The following is a 21,324-nucleotide window of genomic DNA, read 5'->3' on the forward strand; positions in this document are numbered from 1 at the left end:
ATTAATAGAAGTGGTCTTGATTCTGTATCTAGTATTAGGTACAAAGTCAATCTGCACCAGCAACTGCGTAAAACTGACCTACTGAACAGAGTGCAGTTGACAGGTATCTGCAAGGTTGCAGACCAGAGCACAGGTAATTTTCTTGTTTCCTTTTGGCCAGTTTGAACCAATCGGACGCTGCGACCAAAACCGTGAGCCAATGGGTGCTTCCTTGGACGCGGGCTGCTGGAAATGTTGGTGTCGCTTGACCAATCCCAAGCAGCTCCTGCCTCTCGCGTGCGCCCACCTCCTCCTATTCCGAGGGGAGGAGGGCGCTTGCTTCAGCAGGAAAGGAGGAGCGGGGAGACGCTGGGCAGCCGCTGCGCCTGTCCGTGCGCGGAGCCAGACGCGAAGGCGGGCTGCGGTGCCTGCCGCGGCCGCCCTCCTCCCTCCCTCCCGCTGCCCCTCCGGCGACATGGCCGGGCTGAGCAGCAGCGCCTCGGGCTTCGGGCGGTGCAGCCACGCCGTGCTGCGGGCTCTGCCCGAGTCCCTGTGCCAGCACGCGCTGAGGCGCGAGACGGGCACGGAGGTGGACTTCGCGCGCGCCGAGCGGGAGCACCAGCTCCTGGCCGGCGTGCTGAAGACCAAGCTGGGGCTGCAGGTGCTGGAGCTGCCCGCCGACGAGAGCCTGCCGGACTGCGTCTTCGTGGAGGACGTGGCCGTGGTGTGCGAGGAGACGGCCCTCCTCACGCGTCCGGGGGCGCCCAGCAGGAGGAAAGAGGTAGCGCGCGGCGCGGGCTGGGGCGCGGGGCGCAAAAGGCTTCGGCAAGAGCGGAGGGGAAGAGTTGGCCCCGCCCTCCCTCTCTCCCTCCCTCCCGCCTTCTCTGGGATAAGCGAGTCAACTCCCCATCCCAGCAAAAGGTGTGGAGACGGGGAGCAGGGAAGGGGAGCGCCTCGACGGCGCCGGCAACAGCGGCGCCAGCTTCTGCCGCTGCACCTTGGGATGGGTCGGGCCGCCGCCCAGGACGGCCAAGGAGGCGGCCGTTACCTCTCGGTGACTTTGAGCGAAAACGCACGGTGGCTTGAGCCTCCTTTCTTCCCTGTTCCAGCCAGGGTTCAGCCAGGATCGAACGCACGAACGTTCGAACGTTCGATCCTGGCTGAATCCTGGCTGGAACAGGGAAGAACGTTCGTGCGTTCGATCCTGGCTGAACGTTCTTCGAACGTTCGTGCGTTCGATCCTGGCTGAATCCTGGCTGGAACAGGGAAGAAAGGAGGCTCAAGCCACCGTGCGTTTTCGCCCAACGGTGGGGCCCGAAAGGAAGGCTTGTGGAGGGTGCTAGGCGTGGGCTGAAAGGGGGGTGGGGGGAGGGTGCAAAGAGCCCTGCGCGCCTCTTCCCTGAAGGCGGACTTCTTCGGGCGCGCTGGGTGTGGAGTGCGGTGCTGTAAGGCGTGGCAGGCTGAAAGGAGGGGAGGCGGGAGAGAGAATGGCAGAGCGCAGGAAGAAGATGCCCAGGGCAAATGCCGCCTCTCTGGTGTCCATCGCGGACTCAGAAGCCCTTCCATCACTCCTCTTTCACCAGGCTTGCGCAATAGCTGCAAATTGGGCTTGAGGGGGGGGTGGGGGTGGGGGTGGGGGACGAAATATTTCTGAAGCTAGCATTGCCTTGTAGTGAATCTCAGTTTTCATCTGGTGCTGGTGGTGAGGGAGAGATACTGAGCCCAGATGCGTTGGGGAGGGGGGTGGAGGCTTGTTTTAGAAATGACTGCAGTTCGACTGGTCTGAAAGGATAATTTGGCTCCTTTCTTTGCATCCTCCTCCCAGTTTAGAAGCAATGAGGGTTGTTGTTGTTTTTTTAATAAGTGAGAGGGAACAAGATCTTGCACATATGCTTTTAGGGAGTACCAATGGCTTTTGTTTCAGAGTAAATCACAGCAGGTTTCTTTTTAATGAAGTCAGATCAAGGGTAATGCGCATCACATTTATCACAAATATTAAAAACCTCAGGAATCTTCACAAGAATTTTTTAAAAATTCTACCCTTGCATGAACAGTAGGAAAGTTGGGTGTGGATATTACTGAAGAGACACATTTTCTGCAAATTCTGAACAAGGTTCTTTAAAACACAGATTGATATGCCTTTGGAAGTACAGGGAACAGCCATTTGAATTAACCTTAATATAGTTTGTCTTTGAAAAAGTGCACACATTCTCTTTATTAGCCTGATGGCTCATTGAAGGCATATTGTATTTCTGCCCACAACTACAAAAAGTTGAAAGATGCTTTATCAGCCATACCAGTATAGATTTCTGTTTGGTTTAACTAGAATCTGTGGCTTGTTCAATTCTTTAACAGTTTTCAGTCCTCTGGTAACTTGAAATGAAAACTAATGTGCACAGCTGTGCTATCTTTAAATGAGGCGTAGTCTTTCTGCAAGAGACTCTTCAGCTGCAGATATGAAACCCTTGTGTCCTGAATTCATACAAAATTAATAATTCATGGTTTCTTTGAGTCATAATATTCTTAACTGAACATGACGTTGGGCAGGTGTATTCACCATATTAAGTATAAGATTCCTTGCATAATCACACATTGTAAAGGCTCAGATTGAGAAATAGTGATTATTTTTGTATTTTACTTGTATGTAAGATACATAAATATCTTACAATATTTATGTATCTTACATAAATACAGACTTCACTTACTAATTAGGTCAAAACACATCTGTTAAGAGTTCTTTCCTTCCTTGAGTGATTTTGTGTAATTTTGGGGTCATCTTTAGACTCCATGTAGGAAAATCATTGAAGTAGATGGCTCTGTGGGAACATGTGAGCTAATTTATTTTCATTTTACTTTGTGATGTGTCTTCCATTTTAGATGATCATACAGATTTTCCATAGTTTGCTTTAGGACTGTGAAGAGCTCCAAAAGGATCTCTTCAAACTGGAGGAATCGGCATTAAAATGACAAATGAGATTCAATGTGAGCAAATGTTAAGTGATGTTTATTGGGGCAAAAAATCCCAAGTTCACTGATGGGATCTGTGCTGGCAGTGACAGACCAGGAAAGGGATCTTGGGGTGGTAGTGAATCACTCGATGAAGACGTCAACCTAGTGTGCGGCTGCTGTGAAAAAGGCAAATTCCATGCTAGCCATAATTAGACAAGGAATAGAGAAGAAAACTGCTGCAATCATACTGCCCTTGTACAAATCTAAGGTGAGACCACACTTGGAATACTGTGTACAGTTCTGGTCACCACACCTAAAAAGGGTATTGCAGAGCTTAAGAAGGTGCAGAAAAGAGCAACCAAAATGATCAGGGCATTAGAGCAACTGCCCTATGAGGAGTGGTTAAAACGCTTACCATAGTGCTGTTTAGCTTGGAAAGAAGGCAGTTAAGGAGAGACATGATAGAGGTCTATAAAATTAGGCACGGTATGGAGAGAGTGGATGGGGAGAAACTTTTCTCCTTCTGTCATAATACTAGGACGTGGTGTCATCTGCTGAAGCTGGAGGGTGAGAGATTCAAAACAGATAAAAGGAAGTATTTCTTCACACAATGCATAGTTAAATTGTGGAACTCCCTGCCTCAGGATGTGGTGATGGCTGCCAACTTGGAAGGCTTTAAGCGTGGAGTGGACATGTTCATGGAGGAGAGGGCTATTCGTGGCTAGTAGTAAAAATGGATACTAGTCATGATGCATACCTATTCTCTCCAGGATCAGAGGAACATGCCTATTCTATTAGGTGCTGTGGAACACAGGGAGGATAATGCTGCTGCAGTCACCTTGTTTGCGGGCTTCCTAGAGGCACCTGGTTGGCCACTGTGTGAACAGATTGCTGGAATTGATGGACCTTGGTCTGATCCAGCATGGCTTTTCTTATGTTCTTATGTGTGCTGTAGTTTGGTGCAATTTTTATTAAAGTTCCCACATATAAGTTGGAGCAAATCCAAGTATATTTTGCATCATTCGGTTTTGGTGTGCTGAAGTGCCCCATGAGCTGTAATTGGTTTCCAGGGCATAAGACAGTCATGTCGGGAACCACCTAAGCAATCGGTTCAGACAGGCAGGGAGGAGATCAGCCAGCCAGAAAATGAAATAAAAGCAGTCAGCAGAGTCTGATTTGGGAAATGGCTGAAACAGATTAGCAGCTAAGAAAAACTGGGCTGTTTAATAATACAACAGCAAAATATAGCAAACGTTGTCCATGCAGTACCAGCTGCTGAAAATCAGCAAACAAAAAAGTATATTGCATGAGTGTTATCCAGAGACTGTTGTGGAAGTCCCATAGGAATTATACAGCATTTCACATATTTGAAAAATGTACCATTGACTTCTATATGATGAATTTACATCAGAAATGACAGAATTATGTGCAGCAAGATAATTGTTAGTAAGCTGTGAGAAAGACATTGAAATCTCCTGTTAATTCAAAGTACCCAGAAAGTGCACCACAAAGTGTTTCATTTCTGCATAGTTCATTGCTCAGGCTTTGCATCCTTCCAGACAATGTCTGCCAATACCAGGTAATTTCCCATGTAACAACACTGAAAGTCAGTGTGCTTGTGTTATTTGGTTACTGCTGATGAAGAGATATGACAGAATTAGCAAAACTCACAGGAGATTTTTCCTACAGCACTCTGCATTAGTCAAGCTCTTGTTTTGCTTCCTTCCAGTTAAAGGGCAGACCCAGAACAGAAACTCTTGCAGATGTATAGGGCTGGGGTCTGTGCAGGCCTCACAGTTCTACACATGTGCTAAATGTAAACCTTTTAAGGTACATGAGTGGGGTCCTCAAATTACAAGGCAGAAAAACTGTGTTCTGGCTTACACCCTGTGTTAGATGTAGTCAGCTATTGGTCCCTAATCCAAATAAGGTCCCTTTAAGGGTACAGCATACCTTTGCCAGTTACAACTCTTTCTCCTTTTCTTCTTTTTACCAGAAAACAGACATCTCAAACACCACTGGGGAGATTATATCACTAGGGATGAGTAAGTCAAGGAAGAGTAGGCTATCCAGAATCCATAAAAAGCATGCATGGTTATTACAGAGAAGCAATTTCACATATCTAGTTTCACTTCATATTGCCATCAACAGGAAAAGGGGAGAATTGAGAGAAAGTGAAAAAGGAGGGAGAGAAGATGAGAGACTGGAGTGAAAAGAAGCAGGGCTAGATAGTTGGGGCACATGTGAAGAAGGGTGCGCCTGTCTTTATCTTAGAGTGATATGTTAACCTATTATCTTAACTGTACAAGACTGCTGAAGGTATAACATGTATGTTATGGTAAGGTACTGGTCTAATTCTTTTTTATTCATTGAGGTGTTTATAAGTAACTGATTATTTATTCTTTAAACCCGTGGCCTTCTTTCTTCTTCAAACAAGACCTCAATGATGGTTACCCCCTGAGCAAGTGACATTTTAGCATTCTTCTTTTCTTAATCTGACAGGACAGTAGATTTAACCTAATGCTGTAGTGCAGGAGTGTCAAGCTCATTTGTTACGAGGGCTGGATATGACATAAATGTCACTTGGCCGGGCCGGGCCATGCCTCACCAGCCCAAATCGGGACTGGCGGGGGTGGCTGCCTTGGCTGGTTCGCGGGCCGGATAAGAGCTCTCAAGGGGCCAGATCCAGCCCTTGTGTTGCATGTTTGACACCTCTGCTGTAGTGGGTATCTTATGGGTACTTGCACTGCTCTGTTGTTTTGTGCTGGCCAATGGCCGTAACAATAAATGTATGTATCTAGTAGGTATCTGGTATGTTCAAATAAATTGGAAATTCGTGGGGGAAATATGAGTACTGATTATATATAGTACAGCCTAACTAAAGTACAAACCTCAGGTTTAGATAATACGGTTCTTATTACAGACCCACCACTTCAGCGGTGGGGCAGCAGAAAGGCAAAGCACAATACATGTTGGAGTGAAATGGCCACAATTTTATTAGTTACAGCTGATGGAACCCTGGTGCGGCATAGGGGCAACAGCATTGGCCAACCCGCTTGCCAACCATTTAACATTGCATTAAAATTTCTTAGTTGCTCTAATCAAAACAAACACAAAATTTTGAACTGTTAACTTCAAGATTAAATACAAAACCAAATGTCTTATCCATTTCTTATGAACCTAACTTCATAACAAAATCTAGGAAACTTCATGCTTAAGGAATGCAGCCTGGTATTCAGGTGCAGGTGATTGATTTATTAACTGTGGGGATCCTTATGTTTAGAGCATGCTGAATTATTGTTGAAACTTAAAATCATGCCAGATCTTTCACAAAAACTGTCTGGCGGTACACCTCTCCCCAAGTTTTTAAATCTCACCTAAAACTTTCCATCTACTGTTCTACACAGGAGATGGGGGAGACTGTTTGTTAAGGAATTAAACACAAAATTACATAGTTGCATTTATAGAATTCACAGTGGAACAAAGGTATTGAAGAGCAAATGTCCAGCTGGTATGTACAATATTAAAGGAATAAACTGTTGACTGTGAGCTACTAGCAAGACTCGGATGTAATAGTGAATTTGCATGTACAAGACATTCTAAAATGTCCATTTAATTATTATCTTGGGTCAAGGAAACTTGAAAAAGACATTATAGACCGGGGTGTCAAACATAAGGCCCAGGGGTCGGATCCGCCCCCTTGAGAGTTCTTATGCGGCCTGCAAGCCATCCATAACAGCCATCCCCCCACACACTATTGATCTGGGCTAGCAAGCCTGCTGTGGGCTCGCCAGCTAAGACAGCCATCCCCCCAGTCCCGATCTGGTCTGGCGAAACCACTGCTGGCTCGCCAGCCAAGGTGTCCACCCTCCTGCTCCTGATCTGGGCTGGTGAGGGAGGGATGGCCTGGCCCCACCAAGTGGCATTTATGTCATCATCTGGCCCGTATAACTAATGAATTTGACACCCGTTATGGACATTTCACTTTCTCTACTTTGAAGTAATTGTAATTTGCCATACAAAATAAGTTAGATGGACACTGAATTAGAATTTTTGCTTGTGATGGAACACTCAATTTTCCCAATGCGCACATTGTAACTTATCCAGATTGAAAGAAAAAAAGCACACAGCCAAGTGCCCTAAGGATGCAGTTGACCTAGGTAATGGAATTTTTTTGTCAGTTGTGCTGAGGTATGCAGTCATCAAGTGAGACCAAGTTGTTTGAACAGTCCAAGGATCCAGAAAACCCACGGCCATAACTTTTTGGACATGACAGGAGTCAGTGCTCATTGGAAGAGGAAGGAAATTTGTCTGAATCCACAAGAAATGCACAGGATGAGCTAGCTGTCTGACAAGCCCTTGCCTGAACAGAAATACACTATAGTAGTTCAAGTGTGAGAGCTGAATAGGCCTCAAAGCAAGTCACAGAAATTAAAAACTACGAGAGGACCGAAGAACATACACAAAGATGGCAACTTTTTTATGATAGATACTGATGTTTAGAAACATGTTTATTAGACAGAGTTATTAAGAATAAGAATTGATGTAGTACAAGAAAATTGTATTAGAATTAGGAAATAAGGACACTAATAGTTAAGAGAAACATTTTATGTAGATGATGAAGTAGTCCGTGTGCTGGTGAAAAACAGTGATTGTAATTCTACTTTCCTTTCCCCATTTCCCTCTTTTGTATTTTAAAAAACATAATAAAAATTATTTTTTAATTTTTTTAAAAAATGTGGGTTTCCATTGATTATGACACCAGCTGTAATGGAGGGAGTGTCTAAACGTCATTAAGCATTTCCCTATGGTAGTAAAGAAACAAAACAGCAGCAAAGTCACTGTGGAGAGAATATCAGATAATTAAAAAAATAAGTTCATTTCATTTTTCCATTCTGTGGTTTTTTTTGGGGGGGGGGACGATACAACACGATTGCAGTATATACATTGCAGTTTACAAAATATTACAGGTGGGGGGTGTAAAACACCACTTTGACCTCATGACCCCAGTGAACTCATTACGGTTGAAAATACTTATAGTGTAGAGTTACAGATTTAAAATGAAGTTTTCGTTTTCTGCCTCTCAGGGTCAGTTTGAATCCACTTTCTGTTAAAAACTAGATATAGAAGCACAATTTAGGGAATTCTGAATCATAGCTCTTTGCCATTGTAGTTGTCATCTGTAGTTCAAGAAGAAGAAGAAGTTGGTTTTTATATTTCAATTTTCTCTATCTTTAAGATGTCTCAAACCAGCTTATCTTCCCTTCATATCCCCGCAACAGACATCTTGTGAGGTAGGTGGGCCTGAAAGGTTTGGAGAGAACGGTGACCAGCCCAAGGTCACCCAGCAGGCTTCACATGGAGCAGTGGGGAATCAAACACTTCTCTCCAGATTAGAGACTGCCACTCATGTAGAGGAGTGGGGAATCAAACCCGGTTTTCCAGATTACAGTCCACTGTTCCTAACCACTACACCACACTGGCTCAAGAACTAAAGGCAACGAGAAGAGTAATACAAGGAGTTCTTTTTTTTCTTCCCTGAGACATTTTTTTTTAATGATCTGAACTGATTTCTTACTATCAAGCTCATATTCACTGAATTTCAGTTGATAGAGAGTCAGTATAGTGTAGTGGATCTCCATTCAGTTCACTGGTGACCCTGGACCAGTCTTATGCCTTAGCTCCATTTGGGGCTCAACAAAGCATTGATATATTCAGACAGTGACTGAATTAACTGATCCAAACTGGCTTCAAATAAAAATGGTTCTACAAACTTATTAAAGTCCTGAGAAGGATGTTGAAAGATTATGATCCGCTGAATATAATTTCCACACACACACCCCGCACAGAGTTTAATTCAGTGGTCTGGAGACATGCAGCTGGTTTTTGCTTACATAGAATTGAAATGGCTTACATAGAATTAAAGTGGCATAATTTACACACACACACACACACACACAATTGTAACAATGAACTTGACAACTAGGGTATAACTGTTGGGACATTTGTATTAGACTTATATATATTTAGAAACAACATTTATTGTGTGAGAGTTATGTGCCATCAAGTTGCTTCTGATTTATGGCAATCCTAAAATTAATGACCTTTAAGGTCTTACGAACTGAAGGCTGTGGTTTCCTTTACTGAGTTAATCCATCTCATATTGGGTCTTCCTCTTTTCGTGCTGCCTTCAACTTTTCCTAGCCTTATTGTCCTTTCCATTGACTCTTGCCATCTGATGATATAACCAAAGTATAATAGCCTCAGTTTAGTCATTTTAGCTAGGGAGAAATTGGGCTTGATTTGATCTAGAACCCACTTTTTTGTGTTTTTGGTGGTCCATGGTATCCATAAAACTCTCTTCCAATACCACATTTCAAATGAATCCATTTTCTTCTTTGTTTTTCAGCTTTCTTTATTAGCACAAGAAATTATCAGTTAAAGTGTCAGAAGATTTAGATGGTTTTTTTTCCTGTGTAGAGCACATGACCAAAAATTGAATAAGGCACATATTTAAAAATAGCTCTAACTTGCTCCTAGTGGTTAAATCACAAAGTAGTGAGATTAATTGTAATATGCCTGTTTTAAATACCAACAGCTGTCCCCCCAATAATTAAGCCTAAAGTCTTCTTAATAAGCTTAATAGCTGTTTAAATGTGTGAAGCCATAATTAGAATTTCACATTCACAAAGATTCTACTCAAAATTACATATGGCAACAAATGTTTCTTGACTGTGATACAACTACTGATTATTAAGTTTAATTCCTTAACTGATCAGGGCAGCAATGGAAACTGCTATCTGAAAAGGGCATTTATATTCAGAATCTGGTAACATAAATATATTTAAATCTATTTAAAAGGAAGATGATGATGCTAAAGATGTGTTGCTCCATAGTCCTAAAATTGGTATATAGGTGTGCTGTTATTTCAGGCCTGCTTGAACAGATGACAGGATATGCTATTTACGTTCTTGTTTACAACACTCCGATTACATAATCTCAATAGATTTCTGGAAAAGTTCACAGTTTTGACAGTCTGATACTATGTTTTCTCCAACACTGAGCACCAATGAGTTCAGTGGTGCTTAATTGTGAGTATCAAAAGATAGTTAAAGGGCGTTAATGGTTAATTATATAACGAGTGATATTGAGTAGGGCATCATTCAGATGTCACAACAAACGTCTGTTGGGCCATAACGACACAAACATGGATTGTCACCATGCTTACACATTCCCCCCCCCCCCAAGCACAGAGCACGATCAAAAACTTTCTGATTTTGTAAGCTTTGCATCAAACTCTAGCTGTGATGTCCCAGTCTAGGCATTGGGGTTTGTTTTCTCCTTGCAGTCAGGATTCTAAATTGTTAAATTTTGGTTTGTGGTTTGTAACTCCAGCTTACCTAGATACCCGCCACCAATTGCCATCTGAAATAAAACCATTTTATGAGCATTCTTGAGTGAAGGTGTCCTCCACACCCATTCTGTAGACCATGTTAGAGGGATGGACCTACCAAAGAAAAACCTAACTGTTGCCATATGAACTAGAAGAAGGCTGTCTGAAGAGTGTAGTTAGTGAATGGGAGAGAATTGTATACAGAGAGGTGCAGTTTGTTAAGTATAAGACCATGAAGCACTTAAAAAGTTATAACCAGTGCTTTGAATTAGGTCTGGAAGCAAATAACCAGTAAAATCTGGCAGTTTGTTTTACCTTCACTGTTCAGTGTTTCGAGTGAGAGCAGGTTGCCCAGAGCCAGGCAAGTAAAGGGGAAGGAGTATAAACAGAGTTGCAATTGTCTGAGAAAAAATGCTGTGTCCCTTTAGTAGGGCCTTAATGGTATGTTATTTACCTCCCTGCCATGAAAAGCTTCAGCTGCCCGTTTCTACACATTAAGCCTCTATAAAAGACACAAGCCATTTTTCTTCAAGTCTTTTCACTGCTCTAAGTACAAATTCCATATACTGTAAGGGTTCCCCTGCCTAGACTTTGTTGCCCATTCTCAGATTTGGTTGGACCACTGAAGAGACTGTAATACTACCAGGACTGTATATCTGTGATGCTGGTGGGATTTTTTTTAAATAGTAGAAGATCATGTGATTGGAAAGCTTAGTGCCAAAAGATGATAAATAGTAAAGTGAATGAATGCCAGTCCTCCTTGCCATTAATTGGGTGAATTGGCTTCTTTACATTGCACATTAGTACCAGCAGTGGGCAAAAACGCATGGTTGCTTTATCCTCCTTTAATCCCTGTTTCAGCCAGGATTCATCCTGCATTGTTCACCCTCTTGAAAAAGGATGTGTCGTCACATCCAGACTAACCAAAGTGGTTATCATCAGCTTGGTATACTTGCTGTGGTCCTCAAGCTTAATTTGTCTCAAGAACCTCAAACTCCCAACCCAGGTTTTTACCCTTCTGCACACAAAACAGCCACAGCACAGGAGGTTGCTGCTTCTAGCAGTACTTCCATATGACAAGCCATTCATACATGCTTACCACAGTGATTATTTTATTTTCTACATACCACTGCAAACCTTTATTTTTAAAGAGGCTTGAATTGGCTTGCAGAAAATCCTATGCTGTGTTGTTACACATAAGTCTGTGTCGAGGCTGCACTATGGTACTGATTACTTTAGTATAGATGTATTTTTAAGGATCCAGGAGAAGGAAGACAAATTTTTCCCCCTTCTTAAGCGTGAAACAGCTTAATCTGATAGTTTGGGATCCAGAGTAGAAGGATGAGTCATCTTTGAGATTCTTCTCACCCAACTTGATGTGCCAGTATAGTTATTAGATAGTGAGACTCCGGTTCAAATACTCACTCTGCCATGGAAGCTAGGGTAAACTTTGGTTAACCTTGTGTAGCCATGGACGCTTGGTTGACCTTGGTTAACCTTGTGTAGCACGAAGAGATGTTGTAGGCAGGTGGTGTGAAAAAACAAGAGCATGTGCTGAATTTTGTATTGAAAAGTCTAGGCTCCTTAGCAGAATGTGATTTAGAAGTAACTGATTATTGTGTATTAAAGATGCATTTTAAGAGTCTTGTGGAAAAGAAGAAGTAGCACCAAATAAAAAAGAATATTGTTAACAGAATATTATTTCTGTACCCCTATAAGAGCAGTTTCACTCTGTGAGATAACCTACATTTATTCATCCATGAAGTACACACACCAGCAAGACATTCTGATTGTGTACTGTGAATAGAACAATCAAGGTTATCAGAGCTGGGATTTTGGGTAAGAAAATGTGTCATCAGATACCAGGCCTACTTTATAGTGCCATTTTGGCATGGAGCAAAAGACCAGCATGCAGGAGAACAATGGATTATGCCAGTACTGTAGGTGCCTGAGCCAGAACCTTCTTTAAAACCTGACCAAGAAATGAGATCATGTCAGTCAGTCTGGAGCAGAAAAAAGGAAAATAATATGTAATAGTAACTGAGCTAGGTATGCCGTCTGGCATAAAGTTCAGATATTTGAGGGTTTTCCCTATGAAGTCTTGATTTAAGAAAATTATGTATAGAGTCATGGAACATTTGAGTGGGTGTCCTAAAACAGCTGAATGAGTCTATGGAGCAATACATTGTAAAACTTTGTGTAATAGCGCTCTCTTAAAAAACACAGAGGAACAAAAAACGTGAAAGCCCCCAAAAAAATCATTTTAAAAATGTTTTGTTGTAGCATTTGAAATGAAAAGACAGATATTTATTCAGCCCTCTTGAACAACATTTTCTCTGACAAATGAGTGATTGCTTTTAAAAACCATGTTTAAAACTGCTGCAAAGCCCCTAGGCCACCAAACCCTTTTACTTGGCATACTGGACTGGTCCTCCACCTTGAGGTGCTGGCAATGCTGCCAGGGATAGTGTTCTGGTAGGAAGCAAAGTGTGCAGTTTATGCCCACCATCACCTCCAAAATCCATGTATCCATCAGCTGGGTTCAAGGTGACCCTCTGAGGTGCTGGCAGTGCTGCAGGGACATAGTACAACCTTTATCTCTCTCCTTCCCTTTGTCTGCTAGAACAGCTACATCTTTACCAGCAGACAATGCAATTTTTTCCAGCTCTTGGGCCAAAAAAGTTGCCTACCTCTACCATAGATCCAAGATTGAATAGAAGTAATAACAATGGTAGTTTATTTGGATTATTAAACAAATAACACTGTCAGAACTCAGTATTTTAAAGTACCTTCAAAAGCTGCAGAATACAAAGCATCTTCAGGCATGTAGGGCAGATTAAAAGTCTGCGAAGAACATTGTTCCCGTAATATGATGGCAAGACCTTTGTACCACTCAACTTCAGCCTTCTGTTGTGACTTGCTCATTGCAGATTCCCCCTTGTTCCACATCAAGTAAACAAATACACAAAAACAAGGAACACGCTAACATGAAACAATTGAGAAGTTTATTTCAGGACATGCAAACGTTTTGTTTTCTAAATTCTAGTTCCATGCAGAAGACTTTCCTTTATGTTGGGTAGACTGCCATACTGTGTTGGGTAGACTGCCATAAAGATTGATTGATCTCTTGATCCTAGAGTTGCTGTCCTTTTAAATAGATGCTTAATGTGTGGAAATCATGGCATAGAGGTAATTATCATCACGTGGTAAATAACATCTCATTAAACCTCTGCTAAGGAAACAGAACGCTCTTCTCCAAGCAGTTGGCAACCTTACTTAATCCTGTGTGTGGTTGTTTCCTCCTTTGACACACACACATGAATTCTGATATGTTGTGCTGAACCTCTGCCAATATGTTTTGTTGTTTATTTGGAGCCTACTAATTATTCCCCCCTTTTGGATGCACACCTTTATGTGGTAAGGGGGTTTGTGTGAGTCAGTGAAGCTGGGAGCAATGCCGTAAGGGGTCTAGACCAGTGATGGCGAACCTTTTAGAGACCGAGTGCCCAAACTGCAACCAAAAACCCACTTATTTATCACCGAGTGCCAATGCGGCAATTTAACCTGAATGCCACCCCCAGAGGGGGCCCAGAGGGAGAGGCTAGGGTTGCCAAGTTCCTCTTCACCATGAGTGGGAGGTTTTGGGGTGGCGCCTGAGGAGGGCGGGGTTTGGGGAAGGACTTCAGTGCCATAGAGTCCAACTGCCAAAGTGGCAATTTTTTCCAGGGGAACTGATCTCTGTTGGTTGGAGATCACCTGTAATAGCAGATCTCCAGCTAGTACCTGGAGATTGGCAACTAGTTCCTTAGTGTTTTCTCTCTACATATAAAGACAAATGGAAAGGTGTTTGGAGGATAGCTTGTGGCACTTCAAAGGTGGAATAGGACTGCACGCCCCTCCGCCCGCACAGACCCAGAGGGTGCCGGAGAAGCCGCTGGAGGGAAAGAAGGAAGGAAGGAAGGAAGGAAAGAAGGGAAGGGAGGGGGAAAGGGAAGGAAGGGAAGGAGAGAAAGAAAAAAAAAGAGAGAGAAAGGGAGAAAGAAATGGAGCAAGGGAGAGAAAGAAAAGGACAGAGGGAGACAGAAAAAGAGGCCATTTATGCATGGGAGGTTTTGCCTTGGATTTGCCACTCGGTGGGGCGCGGTGGCAGGCTTGTGAGAGGCGAGCAGGGTGGGGCAGAGGGCGCCTCCTTCGCACCCACCGACCAGCCATGCCCCTCCGCCCGCACAGGCCCAGAGGGCGCCGGAGAAGCTGCCGGCCATGCCGAGTGTGAGCGCTCGGCTTCTGTTCCCCGCTCTCCCACCCGCCTGGACGGCCGCGCACGCTCCAGCGGCGGCAATGGCGGCAGCTTCTGTGGGAGAGTCCGGGGGCCACCGCCAATGATGTCGGAGGTTCCCCACCCCTGGGCTACAGCCTCCCCCAACCCTAACCCAACCCTAACCCTAACCCTAACCGGGGCGGGGCAGAGCCGGAAAGGCCAGCGGCTTGGAGGAACCGTGCGTGCCGGCAGAAAGGGCTACGCGTGCCGGAAGTGGCACCCGTGCCATAGGTTCGCCAACACAGGTCTAGACTCTGTCAAGAGACTAACCTCCTAGCAGAGTCACTCAAGATGGAGTGGTCGTAGCTGAGACACTAGATGAAGATGCATCCATCCACTTCAGGGACCAATGGCCACATCAGCAGAAGAGAACAGGCAGTTCCAATGGGGATGGGGGCAGAGGAATCCTTGAAGGTTAGCTACTGGGCAGCAGCAGTAGTGGAAGGTGAAACTGGCAGAGGATCTTTCGTAGACAATGGCAGCGCCACTACAGCTAACCCTGGTTAGTACTGTACAGAAGAAGGCACTGGTGAACCACTTCTGACCATCCCTTACCCTTTGATGAGACAATCCAAAATGAAAAAAGATATAGCGCTGGAAGATGGGTCCCTCAGGTCGGATGGCACTCAATCAGCTGCTGGGGAAGAGCAGAGCACAAGTATGAGTAGCGCTGTTCTTAATGATGCGATTGGACTAAAGCTGAAAGGACGTTCAGTGGTTGACGTGAATGGATGCAAAAGGAAAGTTTAAAGCTGTTCGAGGAATGTAATAGGAACATGGAATGTGAGAATCATGAATTAGGGTAAGCTTGAAATTGTAAAACAAGAAATGGAATGTTTAAACATTTCAATCCTGCGAGTAAGTGAACTAAAAAGGACTGGATTAGGACATTTTCAGTCAGAAAATTATGAGGTGTTTTACTCGGGGAATGACAAAAACAGAAGAAACAGAGCTATAAGGCAAAGTCTGACCTATTGATATCAATCAGACTTCAGGGAAAGTCTATCAACATAACCATCATTCACGTTTATGCCCCAACTACAGATGCTGATGAGGAAGAAATTGAAAGTTTTTATGCAAGTATTCAGGAAGAAATCCCCTGATTATTTTGGTTGCTTTTTTCTGCACCTTCTCAAGCTCTCCAATATCCTGCTTTAGGTGTGGTGACCAGAACTGTACACAATATTCTAGGTGTGGTCTCACCATAGATTTGTACAAGGGCAGGATTGTAGCAGCAGTTTTATTCTCTATTCCTTGTCTGATTATGGCCAGCATGGAATCTTCTGAGGAGAGAGGAGTTCCTGGGGCAAAAGCAGATGGATAGGCACAAAGCTGTTATTTACTTCATGCTACAGTTACTGCTGCTTGTGTTTGGTCATTTGGACACATTAAACAAAGCTCTTCAAAAAAGTAATCTACAGTTCCATCAAGCAGAGCTTGCTTCTGCGAAGGAGAGTACAAAGCAACTGCGGAACAACTTTGAACAGTTCTGGACTGGTCGCAGACAGTCATGGCAGCAAAAGAGGTTTAGAGAGTCCTACTGTTCCTAGGTGCAGAAAGCCTGCACGACATATTGATGCTGGGTGTGATCCTCACCAATTTCAATCTCCTAAGGATTTCTACAGGAAAATCTTTTATGAAGTCATTGATAATATCTACAGCAGTTTACACAATTGCTTTTCCTCAGATGTGTCCCAACACATGAGCAAAATTGAAAAGTTTGCCATAGGAGAGGATGATAGTACATACATTCTATACTTCTATAAAACTGACTTGGATGCTGCCCGACTACAACTTAATCGGGATATGTTTTTGGATATGGCAAGGGAGAGGAAAGTCACTTTTAGCTCTTTGTGATGTGATTGATCTATTCAGCGGAGAACCAGGAAAATGTCTGCAGCAGCTACTACCAGAATTAGCTAAATTTATCAGAATAGTCCTTGCCATACATGTTTCCTCCTGTGCCTCAGAAAGGTCATTCTCATGCCTTTAAATAATAAAGCTCTTTCTATGGTCATGCATGAGACAGGCAAGGCTCAATCACATGGCTCTTCTTCATGGACATAAACAGATCTGTCAGGAAACTGATGTCAATGTTATAGCTGATGAGTTCATTCAGAGAACATCAGTTAGAACAAACACATTCAGTGTCATAGAATCATAGAGTTGGAAGGGGCCACTAGGGTCATCTAGCCAACCCCCTGCACAATACAGGAAATTCACAACTACCACCCCCAAAAACCCCAGTGACCCCTACTCCACACCTTGAAGATGGCAAAAAAAAAAAAAAACCTCCAGTATCCCTGGCCAATCTGGCCTGGAGGAAACTTGTTTCCTGACCCCAAAGTGGTGATCGGCACTACCCTGGGCATGCAAGAAAGGGCCACGAGAGCCAAACATTGATGTAAACCTTCCTGCCCTCCCCTAAGGTCATAGAATCAGCATCGCTGACAGATGGCCATTTAGCCTCTGCTTAAAAACCTCCAAAGAAGGAGGTTTAAGTACAAGTTATTTTGAATTGTTACATCTTGACAAGTGGGTTGTAACTAGATGAAGCAATCAGTTTAGGTTTATCACTAATCATACCAACACATGCCAACTATTGGGGTGGGGAGGTGAAGGGAAATTGGGAAGGATATGTTGGATATGGCAGGAGGGGATGCTTGTGGGAGCAGCAGGAGGAGGTAATAAGGGATTAGGAGAATATTTGATTTACTGTAATTTTTAAAATGTAAATAAAGAAGCAGTTTGCGTTGTTAATTAAAAGTTAAAGTTGTATTTCAACTGTCTGAAGATCATTTGTTGAAGCCCCCTTAAATTTCTGGGAAGCCCCCCTAAATTTCTGGGAAGCCCCTCCCTAAATCCCCCATGGCCCTGCCTCCATAGATAGTGGCAATGGAGGCCCCTCTCTGTGATGTCACTGGATCCTCCCTAAGGTGTCATAGTAATGCCTCTGGTCCAGCCCCAGCCCCCCCCCCCGGGAAATTGGAAAGTCTAAGCCCCTGCTTGGAAGACTCATTCATAGTAGTTTTACTGTCTGGAGATAGCAGTGAGGAGGTTGGGGAAGATCCTGTGAAGAATTATCTGTTCATCTACAGCAATTGCATGAATTTACACAGTCCCTTCACATCAAGCAGTACCACCCACACACAATGCCAGGCCATCGCAAATAATCCTAATGCAGACCTTCCTGCAACTGTGACATGAGAGCAAGAGATTAGAAGTTCGTGTACAGCAGATAACTCAATCAGGTGAATCCAATTACACAATTCAGATCGCGTCACATGTATGACATATGGTATATTATTCAGGAATAAAGCATTAGAATGCTTTCTAGAAAGGTTTATTCGTTTTTTATAGATGGCTAAAATTCCTCATTACTATGTATGGGTGTGAAAGCTGGACAATGAAGAAAGCTGACAGGAAGAAAGTAGATTCCTTTAAAATATGGTGTTGGAGGAGAGTTTTATAGATAGATACCGTGGACCATCAAAAAGACAAATAAGTGGATTCCAGATCAAATCAATCCTGAACCATCCCTAGAAGCTAAAATGGCTAAGCTGAGGCTGTCATACTTTGGTAACATTATGAGAAGACAAGAGCCTCAGAAAAGGCAATAATGTTAGGAAAAGTTGAAGGCATCAGGAAAAGAGGAAGACACAACATGAGATGGACTGACTATAAAGGAAGCCATGGCTCTCAGTTTTCAAGACCTGAGCAAGGTCTTGTCCTGTTAACAACAGGACATTTTGGAGGTCTTTAACTCATAGGGTTGCCATAAGCCGAAAGTGACTTGATGGAACTTACCGGTAACACACAAAACACAAGGCTGAGTCAGTCCCAAGGATAAGTAGAGAATCAATGGCACATATCTCAAAATACTGGTGCAGCAGCTCACTCAAGAAAGTAAGCCAACAGTCACAAACTACAGATCAGTAAGCTTTAAATGAAAAATTCAGTATACAGAAAACATTTACCCATTGTACATCACCCCCCTACGCGCACCCAAAGAAACATGTTCCCACCTCTTTATAATACACAAGAGCGTTCTCTCTCTCAAATCCACACACAAAACAGACGCATTCTTTCTCTCATGCGTGCGCACGCTTACTTTCTCTCCTATGGAACACTGTTTCCCCCCTCACTTGAATGTTGCTTCTGCCCATTTCTCACCTTCTGCTGTTGCTTAGCTGACTTGGCTCTGTGCTTGGCATCTGCAGCAATTCTTCCTCTGCTGCTTCCTTCATCCCTGACTCCAGGATGGGAAGTGAGCTCGGCAGGTGGCCTTGGCTCGCAGCCAGAAGGATCAGGTAGGAGCAGCACTGCTGGCTGAAGCAGCTGCTGAGCTTTGGGTAGGGTTAGATGATTTGAGGGAGCAAAGCAAGGGCCAGTGACATTGGAACCCTCCTTCCACTACAAGGACTGAGCCCTCTTCCCTCCTTTGGTGCATTCGCCACCATTCATCCCTGTGCTCTCTGTTAAGAGGAATCACTCTCTGCCAGTGGCGGACTGGCCATTGTGTCAGCTTGCCCGATGGCAAGTGGGCCCCCTTAAACATTAAACAATTTGTTAAAAATAAAATTAATAAAAATTAAATGATAGCCTTATAGTTGTGGGTTTGTCTCCTGGCAACCAATATTTTTAGACCCAGTCCGCCACTGCTCTCTGTATACATCAGAGGAGGAAGGGTGCTAGTCCTGTTGGAGTTGTCACTGTCCAAACGGAGAGGTCTGGCAGTGGTGTTTGTGGTTGTACAGGCGCACATTAGGGGTCAGCTGTGGGCCCTCCATCAATGCTGAGTCCTAGGGTTGCCAACTCCAGGACAACTGGTTATGGGGGGGGGGGTTTCTCAGTGAGGCATAATGCCAGAGTCCATTCTCCAAAGCTGCCATTTTCACCAGGGAAACAGATGTCTGTTATCTGGAGATAATCTGTAATTCCAGAAGGTCTCCAGGGCCCATCTGGAGGTTGGCTACCCTGACACTGACCCCTGGTTAGAAAATATGAGGGGGGGTGTTTTTAGAATTCATGCCTGTACAAAGCCTCTTGTCTTTCACCGACTTGTTTTTAGCATGGGTTCTTGACTATACCTGAATTTACTAACGGTTTGATAAGAATACCTTGAATTGAAATGTGTCACATGCCCCAATCTAGCTGAAGTTAAGTGAGTCTCACAGTACAATCCCAAACAGGGGTTATTGCCTCCCTATCCCATTGTTTTCAGAAGAGTGTAACCTTGTTTAGGATTGCACTGTAAACTACTATGCTCTCTGTAGGATTTAAATGGGTTGTAAATTCAGCTGGACATATAAAGATTAATTTTAACAGAATTGGGGCTACAGCCTTTTAAGAAATATTGCTTCACAAAGGTAGCAGTACATTCTACTCTCATGAACCCCCAGAGCAAAGAGTTATGAAACATCTACACCGTTTGCTTGAAGAGCATTCTGGTCTTTAACAATAAACAGAAATCATAAATTTAATATTGGAGTAGCCTTTAATAACATTTTAAGCCAATGAGACACAGGACAGAAGACAGTAAATTCAAATATCCTAAAAAATGAGTGATTTAATTTTCCGCTGAAACTGGGTTTTGGCTTGGATAAACAAGAAATGGAATGAAAGTGCAAAATACCACAAGAGTGTCTGCTGTTGTCTGGCCCAACCAGAAGCAGGAAATTCTTGTGAGATCCTGTCTCCTGAGATTGTCAGCCAGCTCTGAGGCTTGCCTGTTGCTAGTTACTAGAGAGCAAGGAATGTAGATGAATGCAGCATCTATGAAAATGTAAAAAGTAATGGGTAGCTAGAAATTTTTTTTTGCATTGTTAAGGAAATAGCCCTTGGGTTTTTGCTTTCTCCTCTTAACATGTGGTAGAATTTGCTTGTGCTTTAGCCATCTGGCTTTGTTTTGCTAAGCTCTGCTGCTCATCCTGCAGTACACCTGGAGCCCTCTTGGGGCAGACCGCAAAGAGGGTTGAAATGGTATTTCTGGCCTGAGAACAATTACATGAGCAGAAAGTTATGCTTAGAAGCTCAGTAATGACAGAATTGCCCAGTGGGGAATTCAGATTTGTCTTTTCTGAGCATTTCATAGCAAGCCTCACCAGACCAGGAAACAAAACTATGAGTTATGAACATGACAGAGATACAAGGGCAGGAACGTGTGGAAAGAGAAACCAAAGGAAACTTTGTAGGTCTGATCACTTGGCAAGGAGATATAACCATTGCATATGCAGTTCACATGCTTAGTTACTTTGCAATGCCCCACCTCTTAATACCTACCTACATGAAGCAATTTCAGGATACTTTCCGCAGTATCGTGTTATGCAGATTTTCAGCGCAGCCCACCTAGAGTTGCTTGCCAGCCTCCTGGTAGAGCCTGGGTAGGGTTCCCAACACCAGGTTGGGAAATCCCTAGAGATTTGGGGGGTGGTCTTGGGGAGGGCAGATTTTGGAGAGGGGAGGGAGCACCGCAGGGATGTGATGTCATAAAATCCATCTTCTAAAGATACCACTTTCTCCAGGTGAATGGATCTCTGTAGAGTGGAGATCAGTGTAATTCTGGGAGAACTCTAGGCAACTCTAGCCCTGGAGATCTCCCAGAATTTCAGCTACAGAGTTCAGTTCCTTACAGCCCTTGGAGAAAATGGTTGCTTTGGAAGGTGGACTCGATTGTATTATATTC

At 43.6% G+C, this 21,324-nt stretch overlaps 1 protein-coding gene across 1 annotated transcript in view; it reads left to right on the forward strand.

Moving 5' to 3' along the window:
- The first annotated feature begins 447 nt into the window (after window positions 1-447).
- DDAH1 (dimethylarginine dimethylaminohydrolase 1) overlaps window positions 448-21,324 on the forward strand; it is a 64,297-nt gene continuing 43,420 nt past the window's right edge. Inside the window, exon 1 of the mRNA XM_056845006.1 lies at window positions 448-760. Coding sequence (XP_056700984.1) covers window positions 455-760 — 306 coding nt within the window. The 5' untranslated portion in view covers window positions 448-454. The remainder of the gene's footprint in view (window positions 761-21,324) is intronic.

This window comes from Euleptes europaea, chromosome 2 (assembly GCF_029931775.1).
Source record: "Euleptes europaea isolate rEulEur1 chromosome 2, rEulEur1.hap1, whole genome shotgun sequence".
NCBI classification, from domain to species: domain Eukaryota; kingdom Metazoa; phylum Chordata; class Lepidosauria; order Squamata; family Sphaerodactylidae; genus Euleptes; species Euleptes europaea.